This window comes from Arachis hypogaea, chromosome 19 (genome assembly GCF_003086295.3).
Source record: "Arachis hypogaea cultivar Tifrunner chromosome 19, arahy.Tifrunner.gnm2.J5K5, whole genome shotgun sequence".
In the NCBI taxonomy this organism is placed as follows: domain Eukaryota; kingdom Viridiplantae; phylum Streptophyta; class Magnoliopsida; order Fabales; family Fabaceae; genus Arachis; species Arachis hypogaea.
The window spans coordinates 100,263,373-100,274,040 of NC_092054.1; the positions used below are offsets into that span (position 1 = coordinate 100,263,373).

A 10,668-nucleotide genomic window follows, 5' to 3' on the forward strand; every position below is an offset into this window, starting at 1 on the left:
AAATCTCGTTGTTTCTGCATTTTTATTCGTTCACATTGTTGACACGTGTAAACTATTTTTGATGACCTGGCAAAATGTGGGTTACTTTATGACCCTACAACGGTTGTATGGATTTTATATGAAAATGATTTTTATTCCAGTTGAAATTTATTTTATTAATATACAATGTTGTTATGTCAAAATATGAAATATTTTTTTAATTTTTTCTGTGTATTGTACTTGGACTTCTGTTGTACCAATATTTAGGGCTTGTGTATTTTTTGAAGCCCATAATTTATGATGAAACATATTGTAATAGCTAAATTTCTTTTGACAGAGAATTAGAAGTTCACTTTCTTAGAATCCCCATGTCCATAAAAACAAAATTCCCAATCCCAAATATATAGATATACTAGTTTTAAGATCTGTGCCAGGCACGGAGACATAAAAGCAATGGCTTCTAAGCATAAATAATGGAATCTCGTTGTGGCAACATTCAACAATAGCATATTCGCAAGCAGTAACTACAGTCTTAAAGGAGACGGAATGCAAACAACACCTTGAAAAGATGACCAAAGAGCCAGACAACAAACGTACCATTCAAGGTGGAATGGAATGTAGTAAGTTGACAAAAACCTCTTTGTAGACAACATTAATAGTATGATTTGAGATTATGCCATTAGAACCAACAACTAATATCTTCAGACCAGAATAACTGTTGACCCGAGAGAGTGCAATATAAAGCTGACCATGAGTGAAAACAGGTCTTGGAAGATATACGCCAACAGTTGACAGTGTTTGTCCCTAGGACTTGTTTATGGTCATTGCAAAGCAAAGCGCAATCGAAAACTGTCTCCAGGTAAACCTAATCGGTAATGTTTCATTATTAGGGACCATATTCATCCTGTGAATAAAAACAACTTCACCAATATTACGACCTGCTAATATGACGCACTCAATGACATGATCACCAAGTCGCCTAACTTGCATTCGCGTACCGTTGCATAGTCCATTAGATTGGTCAATATTGCGAAGAAGCATGACAGGAACACCAATTTTAAGAACTAACATGTGTTGAGGAATTCCAGTACAATTCATCGCATTCAACGACTCTGTGCTCATTGTGTATAATTCAAATTCTAAGTGACCATCTTCGTTAAGCAGTGTGTCAGAGCTCAGGTAAACCCTTTCATTGCCAGAGATCAAAGACATCACATGATTATTAACTTCAGTAACAACATCAAGTGTTGGTGCCAATATACTCCTGTCCTTAAAATAATCCACGCTAGAAGTACGGAGTAAAATGTCAGGATAAACAAACAATACCAAATCATGGAGACCCAGAGACTCAATATCCAATAACAAGTTGTCTGGTATTCTAATCACCGATTCGCCATCAGTACTGTCTCCGAATAACCCGTCACCTATTTGAAGCAGCCAGACAGCAAATTCCTCTAACTGTACATTGTGGATATCTTGCGGACCACGACCCAGCCTCATGTTTTTGGTCAATTGCAACACCTGGCAAGATTGCCACATGTACGAAGCATTAATACACGAATGAACAATCTCCTCCCGGGAACCACGAGGAATCACAGGCAATATCTGACAGAAATCACCTCCTAACAAAAACTTTTCCACCAAACGGAGCATCGGGATTATATTCATGATCAAAACGAAGCACATCCTTAAGGCACTTGTCGAGCGCTTCAAAGCAAAATTTGTTTAACATAGTTGCCTCGTCCCATATAATTAATTTTGCAGATGAAATAAGATGTGTGAGAGGTGTACCTTGCCTTATATTACAAATGGAATCTTGGTTAACACTGAGTGGAACCTTAAAGCGTGAATGAGCAGTTCGCCCATTAGGCAACAATAGCGCTGCAATGCCATTGGATGCCACGTTTATAACGATATGACCTTTCGACCTTATTGAAGCGGAAAGCGCATTCCATAGAGAAGTCTTCCCAGTTCAACCATATCCATAAACAAAGAAAAAACCACCCATGCCACGACTGACTGCATTGAATATTGTGTCGTACGCGACATGCTGGTCTCGATTCAAGCGGGAAACTAAATCGACAGAAATACTTGCCTACTCGGTCTTATTGAAATTGAGCTCATCAAAGAAGATTGTGTCGGGAGGTTCAATGGAATCCACCAAATTAGGAAACGGCATGTCAGTAAATTCTTTTAGTGTCCTACCATTCGGCTGCAACAATTTTTCAATTTTGGCGAGAGTGGTGGACTTGATCTCATCAGCGGAATGCTCGAAACCTAAGCCTATAATAGAAAAGGTTAACATCACAAACTACTTTGCCCTAGTGCTAAAGAATAAATCCATAAAACACAACAATATAATGAAAAAAGAAAAGGGCAGTTTTTAAATAGCTAGATGTGAATTTGGTGAAATAGCAAAATAATTGTGCAAAAAAATGCAAACTTCATCTAAATTATGTCTCCTATCCAACATCGTGTCATCTGCACAATATTGCCAACATTGTTCCCAGACCATGTCGGGGCAGACCATGTTATTTGACATCAAAAGCATTGCAAACAACCTCCTAATATAATTCGGTGAAGCTCACGAACTGGCTTCATTAATTGCATCGATAAATTCCCTGTCATCTTGTAACAGCTCGAGAGCATAATAGGCTTCTTTGAATGTGTTGTACACAAAGCCACCAATAGAACGAATATCAGCAAATGTGTGGCACCCTTTTTGATAGTTCAATAACAAACGAAGATATTACTCCTCTCCATGCGAGTGAGGAATATGTGTGAGACGAGCAATCACATGCCCTTACTTCTGTGGCTTCCATATATGCCCCTGCTTATCCCAAACAAAATATGACGACATCTCCACGTAGGCAAGGGGTACGGACAGCATCAAAATCCTTGTTAGTCTTCAACCATACAATAAACATACTATCCTTTGAAACCGCATTCTCGATTACATTTTGAATAAGCTGATGATCTTCGTACAAAGCATTCTGTTCATTCGGCAAGTGGAATGGAAGGCGTATGACGTTAGGCTCTTTGAACTGAATCTCAAACCCGAATAGCCTCCAGGATGCCTCGCAGGAAGATATATACTAGCAATCGTAGTAATTTTGGATTTCATCCACAATGACAACCGAATCATCTGAATCACGTGATCGGAAAAACGAAGCTGTGACGCGGTCATTACCTTTGTGCACGTACTTAAACAAATACTTTATAGCTGACGTCTGGAAAGTGTACTCAACATTTATGTGACAACCATACTTAACAAGCAACGTCACATTATAGGGAACAATGAACCGATTATCAATGTCAACATTTTTCTTGCACATTTTACGGCCATTATCCGAACATTTATACTTTGGAAAACCTGTATTGTCTATGGCTGTTTTCTCACAGAAGGCCATCGGATAGAACTTGGAACACTTTCCGTTAACCATACATGGGCTGCTCGTATTTAAAACCCCACAAGGTCCATGAACCATGAACTTATGGACTAATCTGTATAGCTTAGGTTGCATGTGTTCGTCAAGTATCTCAACTGAGATATGATGGTCAATATCATCGGAGGATCTAGGCTTCTCGTTTGGCTGAATGAACAACAAAATGTGATAGTGGGGAAGTCCACGCTTCTAGAATTCAACTGTGTAGACAACTAAATCAAAGAAAGGGAAAAAAAGAATACGCTATGTTAGGAGACAAATAACAAATGATAAAAAGGACTAATCTGCTAGTCTGAACTTGAAAGAGACTCAATGAGGAATGCTTACTTGCTTTTGGCTTTCCAAATATAGACCCATTCTTTAAGTCTTTTAGTAATTCGCCTAACTTGATCTTAAACACTCTAGATATGATATTCAGCCTGTCATTTGGCTTTAATGAATATTTGGCAACACATTCTTTAACCTCATTCTACTATGGGTTACATGTGATAGTAATAAAATAGCTAGGATAACCGGCATACCTGCATATAGCAAATGCATCTTTGCAATTGTTGTACATGTATCGGGAACCACCGACAAAGGACGACGGTAGAATAACTCGTTTTCCAGTTTTGGCAGCTTGTGTTTCCCCATGAATTAGGCACTCATGAAGCCCCTGCAATTGACGGGAGCAAAACTTGTTCTGGTGGTGCCTGTGATATTGAAGTCTTTCAGCCTCTACCATAGTGTAACTATCCACCAAAAACTGTTGAACCAAACGTCTTGATTTTAGTAGAACTTGCAACTCATGTGCCCTCATTTGAAGTCAAAAAGAAAAAAAATTCTCTCATGCTAATGGTTTCTCGCTTATGTATATTTTGCTTAGATCTTTCTTCGGATATTAAAATGTCGCTCCTAAAACCATCTTATCTGTATGGAAATAGCAAGGGATACTGTAGAGCAAGGTACTGAGGATGATTAACATCAATTCGTTTCAACTGATTTGAACGTGTCTGAATGATAACATCCCTCACAAGGTTTTCTGTATCAAAATCACCTACAATAAAAGCTGCAACTTCAGATGCTGATGGTAGATTATATCTTCTACCATCTGTATTCCTCTTCTTAATAAGACGAAGCTGTAGCGGAATGGTTGAATCTCTAGCGAACCTTTGCCTAGCATACCGGAAAGACTTAGCAAGAGAGTTATGGGAATCAAGCATGCCGTTGAGGTCGGCCACAATTGTCTGATCAATGGAATTATGATGATAAGAGTAGCTACAAAAAAAATAAAGACAAAAGGATAAATCAAGGTAACAACCCAATAAAGCATATGATACGTAGTTAAAATATAAAGGGTTGAGAAAATACGGGAGAATGACCAATAAAACCAACTCACCCAATTGCGTCAATCCTATTTTGAACTTCATTCTCCATATCATAAAAATAGAGTTGTGCAAACTTTGGCTTGCTAGACTGTTGTGGCATCAAACTCCCAATGGAATGGTAATTTTGGCCACTAATAACAAACATCGGAGGAGCGGTTCCCTTGTTAAGTGTATACTGAATCTTTCCAGCCATGGATGTGAAGGAAAACATACCATTGAAGGCCCTGATATGTTTCTGATAATGCATAGCTTGTTCATCAACACCATCCAAATACAACACCAACAATGTAGGCGGAACCGGCAACAAAGGCAGTGTGACCTTCCCACTCATGAACAAATGCCAAATAATATAGTGTTATTGGCTCCAGCTTTCGCAAGGCGCTCGTGCATCCACATGTTCGCACCACAAAAAACACAACTTTGCATGGGTAGCCCAGTTAAGCAAACATCTAGTTGACAAAGAAAATCAAGAGAAATTAAGTGATCTACTTGTGCATGCATCGGTCTAAGTAACAAAAAACTCATAGTGAATGAGAGTAAGGCTTGGTTCAGTAGCAGATGCATCAGAGACTTAAACTTTGACACTGCTGGCCTCAGGCAAATGAGAATTTGTCGGCTGGGATAAAGGGGAATGCACAACATGCCTGCGTATTTGATCAGCACCAGTTAGCAATTGTCGGAGTAGAATTCGAGACAATTAAAAGAAGTGGAGTTGGTGTGTGGAACAATCCGCTACAAGAGCACTGCACAACCGTGGCTGCAGTTATGATTGGGGAGACAGCTTCCATGCTCATAATGAGCAACACCGAATCAACTAATGGAAAAATAGGTTGCAGTGCGACCTAATTGGTTGTGTCAAAGGTTCAAGAAGAAGATATTATTCAGCCATAACTTACGTCCTATATGTTATGGCACACTTTGGATTGCCCCTGATCTTAGAAACGTTGCATGGAGACGACCCTGCAAGGGAAATAGGGTGTTAGACGCGGAGGGAGAAGTTAACTTGGTGTTGTCAGACAGGAAAAAAAATATCACCAAAGCTAATTAAATAACCAGAATGAATACATCAACTAAGAAAGATAAGCGGTAATCCAGGCATGTGGGGGGGGGGGGAAAACCTTAACGTTCGATCGAAAGTCAATGAACCAAAGAAAGAATTTACAAACAGAACCATGTTCAAATAACGAAGTAAAGGTAACCTTGCACTGCAATAACCGTGGAGGGTAATTGGTCCGGCACACCCATAGTGCTCTGAGGTGGCACATATATATGTATGTTAGGATCATCTGCAACAACTTAAATCAAAGTTGAACGTTAATAAGGCATACATAAACAAATCAGAAGACCAACGACCTCAGATGAACGCAAAACTGCCAACATAAGCTAACTTGTTTCATCGTATGAAAGACATGGATTATGCACAAAAAGAAAGATAGCAGAGCAAAATGAGGGTGAACACTGAGCGAATTCACCCACAGATAACCAATAACAAACCATTCTCGGGCCCGGCTGGGCACATAAACCCATTCACTCGTCGCCTCTTATTGCTCAGCAAATTCATCCGTCGTTGCCGTGAAAACTTAGCATGGTGGTCCCTGGAACCAAGCCAGTGGAAGGAAAGTAGAAACCTTGGCAAAAAGGCCAGACATGGGGAAGATTTTTGAGACAGCTGTGCAAAATCAGTTCAGTTAATGCCAAAATTCAATAGCACTTGGCCGACCAAGAACAACGACATGTAATTCTAAAAGTCATCAAAGAATGTCAAGATGGGGAACGACCGAAAGCGCTGTCTCAAAGAAAAGGTCAAACTTGGACAATAAAACCCACTCGTCGTCAGCAGTTTGGTTTATCTTTGACTATAAAGTAATAGAAACCACTTCACAAAGGGAAAGGATCAAATTGCTATTCTGTGACCTCGAAGAAATTGAAAATACAATGAGGCCAAGACATAATCGACCGATGACCTTAAAATAATGAAAAAAAAAGGATGAAGTTGGATCATAATGGCAAATTGTAATAGCAAAAAGATTGTCATTCTATCTAATTGTGATATCAAAATGAAGACTGGAACATGAATACAGGAGTCCGGGTAACCAAAAGTTTAGTTTGACTGCTGTACCTTGATTTTTGAATGCAAAAAATCTTGATGGTCTCACCCAAAGGACATATCTATCACAGCAGATTAAATTTACGTTATTGCATTCAAGTTAAAGCATTTATGCTCTATGCTTACAGAGCAAATAGTAGTTGGCAAAGGTTATTGTGGAATGTGTGTATGAAGAATGTGATGCTTATTCAAATTTAATCGTGTGAATAATCTGACAGTATGGTCAAATGGGTGTGCGTTTAATTGATATATATTCTTATGCATCTGCAAGGATAAGACATGTTATAGCTGCATCTGATAATTTTAGTCGTTGGCAACTCCGGGTGCGTGGTTTGCGAGTTGGTTATTCATTGTGATTCAACAGTGCCCAGGTTCAAGCAGCTAAATAATAATAGGAAGTTTTGAAGGCTTAGGATTGCATGATTATTTGTATTACATGGTTATGAAGACATGTTCTTAAAGCACAGCTTGCACCGTAAAGGATTTTGCATATTGGAAGCAGTTATAGCAACTCCAGATGCTTTTAATCATTAGCTTTTGAAGCAAAATAGAAGAAAACTATACAGTAAATCATGCAAATCGTAATTACTCGTAGACCAGATAGTGTAAAAGATTCCTTGTCGGACAGAGATTATATGCAACTAATGTGTAAGAAGCCTCGGGAAACACATTGTAAGCGACTATTTGTTGATGGATCTACCATGATGCACAACACAGATATGTAAATGTCAGACCATGTGAGATGTAAATGAAATGGCTATTCCTTGGCAGTGTGATCATGAAACTCCAGAACATTAAACAATGTCAATAGTAATTAACAAATAATTAACAAAGAGAGAATGTAATAACCCTGATTTTCGAGTACATGAGATCTTTTCTGAAAGTACGGATTTCTCCGGAAGATCAGTAAAGGGAACACCTTTGTTATATCATCAAGCATCTCAATCCTCATTATGATTATGTCATCCTTAAGCTAGAACCTTTTCCCAGGCAAGCTCGATAACACGGTCACGAAGAACCTAGTTTTTGAACCATATCGGTTGGCAGTTTTGATTCTGATTTTCGTAAATAGTCTCTGTTTGACGAACCGGACTCGATTCATGAGAGGAGAGAGATAATAGTATAATATTATCATTATATTAGTATTAGAACATGCTTGAATGATATTATAAGGTTACCTGGTCTATTTTCGTTAAAAACAGAAAATCGGTTTAACTAGATTTACGGTTTACTGGTGCAGCTTAGCACCAGCACTCTCTGATGAATTTAGCAATGCTAAGCCCTCATTATACATGTTTTATTCTCATAATAAATATGTTACTAGTGTCATTTATGCTAGTAGCTCAGAAAAAAATTTTTAGAGATGTTTTTACAAGTATTCCAATACATCTAGTTTTAGTAGTTGTACACCTGAGATATTTTAATATTATTTTAACCCACTGACATTAGGATTTTTGCCAGTAAAGAATTTCATAAAAATAGTTGTGTTGTAGATATAGTCTCTAAACCGACAGAAATCCCTTCGTACAAACGTTTTGGTTGTCACAAGTAACAAACCCCTTTTTAAAATTGATAACCGAGTATTTAAACCTCGGGTCGTCTTCTCAAGGAATTGCAGGGAGGTGTTCTTATTATTGATTATGAAAAAAATGTGTTTTTGGGGAATGTTGAGTTTGGGCAATGGGCACAGATATATTTAAATGACAAGTAAAATAAATAAATAACTGTAAACTAAACTCTTGGCAAGGTAAGAGAAATTGGAAGTCCAGACCAAGTTATCCTTATCAATGATAATGAAAATTGAATCTTAATTCCACTTAGTCAACTTTTACTAAAGTAAAAGAAAGTCAAGGGATTAATTAGTTTGATCTTCGAATCCTATTTATTTCCTAAGAAAAGATTGGGATTATTGAAGTTCAATTCAATTGGCAAGATAACAATTAACAATTATGCTGTTGAATTGGATAACTCCTGAGTTACTGATTTCTTAACCAAAACCAAAAGGAGAAAAGCAAATCTACTGGAATAAAAATGTCTTCAGATGGGAAGCAGTAATCATGTAAATAAAAGAAAGCAATCATGAATTGAAATACCTCAAATAACATTAATTAAGAAAATTATATGTAACATGGAAGAGTTCATAAATTAAATAAAAATAAAGAACCTGGGATTGAGAGTCACTCCTAAAACTAAGAGAAGTCCTAAATCATAATCCTAAGAGAGAGGAGAGAACCTCTCTCTCTCTACTCCTAAAATTGTGAATATGAAAGCCTCTCCTATGAATGGATGCATTTCCCCACTTTATAGCTTCTAATCTGTGTTTTCTGGGCCGCAAACTGGGTCAGAAACAGCCCAGAATTCGCTGGTTGCGAATTCAAACACGCTGATTTTTGTCACTGCAATGTGGCCGCATGGATCACGCAGTCGCGTCGCTTAGCATCAGAGGAACTATAGCATATTATATATCAAATCGAAGCTCCGGACGTTAGCTTTCCAACGCACCTAGAACTGCGTCGTTTGGACCTCTGTAGCTAAAGTTATAGCCGTTTGAGTGCGAAGAGGTCTGGCTGGACAGCTTAGCAATTTCTCAAACTTCTTGTATTCCTTCCACTTTTGCATGCTTCCTTTCCATCCTCCAAGTCATTCCTGCCCTATAATATCTGAAAACACTTAACACACATATCAATGCATCTAATGGTGATAAGAGAGGATTAATAATAAGCAAATATAAGATCAAAGAAACATGTTTTCAACCAAAACACATAATTAGGAAGGAAATATAAAACTATGCAAATAGTATGAATAAGTGGGTAAAGAGTTAATAAAAACCACTCAATTGAGTACAAGATAAACCATAAAATAGTGGTTTATCACCCATCTCCAAGCCAACCAATCACAACTCACCTTACACCCCCAAGACCTCCAAGGCTGTCCCATTTCATCATTTTGGCCGAAAATAACAAGAGAGAAAAGAGAGAAACTTTCATGAACACTTAATCTTCAAAGCTTGATTTCTTCTGAACTAAAACTCAAATAAAACTTCGATTTCACCAAAATGATCCTTTCTTCTTCCTCTTCATAACCATGTGACTTATCAAGGCTGGAAATAAGGTGAGATGGCTGTCTCCCTCCCATTTCAATTCGGTTTTCAAGGAAAACCATGCAAAACATGTGTTTTCTTGATGTTCGTCCTTAGGAATCATGCTTAACTTGACTTGAGGGCTAAGAAACGTGAATTTCCAGCAAGTCTAAGGTGAGATATCTCTTCCTAACATACTGAGTGAGATTTGGTCAGTTGAGAGATTTTGGATTTAAAGTTGTTCTTGATGTGATTTAGGAGGAAAAAGTGTTTAAGGACCACCTAAAAGTTTAACCGAATTAGGAGCAGCAAAACCAGGTAGGGTTTGGTAAAATTAATGTTAACACAATTGTATGATTATGATATGGTTTGGTTATGCTTGAAATTGATTGTTTATATGAGTGATTCTTGTTGAAATTTTGGTGAAAATTTGATGAAATTTGATGATAATCAACTTTGAATTTGTGTTCTTCATGGCTGCTGGAAAAACGAACCCTAGGCCTTAAATTGGGGTTCAATTTGTGTTAATATCATGTAGAAAAGATGGGGTTTTAGTAGCTGCAAATTTATTATGAATTATGGTAAAAATCGGTTACTGAAAAGACTAAAAAATGGGTAAAAACAGAGAAAGAATCTGAAGAATATACGAAGAACACGAAGAACACTTTGAGTGTGGTGAAGAACATTGAA

The 10,668-nt window shown here is 37.7% G+C and overlaps 1 protein-coding gene across 1 annotated transcript; it reads right to left on the reverse strand.

Annotated features, from left to right (window-relative positions):
* Positions 1 to 783: 783 nt before the first annotated feature.
* LOC140182304 (uncharacterized) lies at positions 784 to 4,149 on the reverse strand. The gene is made up of 8 exons (XM_072228466.1): positions 3,947 to 4,149; positions 3,757 to 3,844; positions 3,117 to 3,572; positions 2,909 to 3,074; positions 2,572 to 2,697; positions 2,185 to 2,262; positions 1,613 to 1,860; positions 784 to 1,500 (listed from the first exon to the last, which is right to left on the reverse strand). The coding sequence occupies exons 1-8, from the start codon at positions 4,147 to 4,149 to the stop codon at positions 784 to 786; spliced, it is 2,082 nt and encodes a 693-aa protein (XP_072084567.1).
* Between the last annotated feature and the right edge of the window lie 6,519 nt (positions 4,150 to 10,668).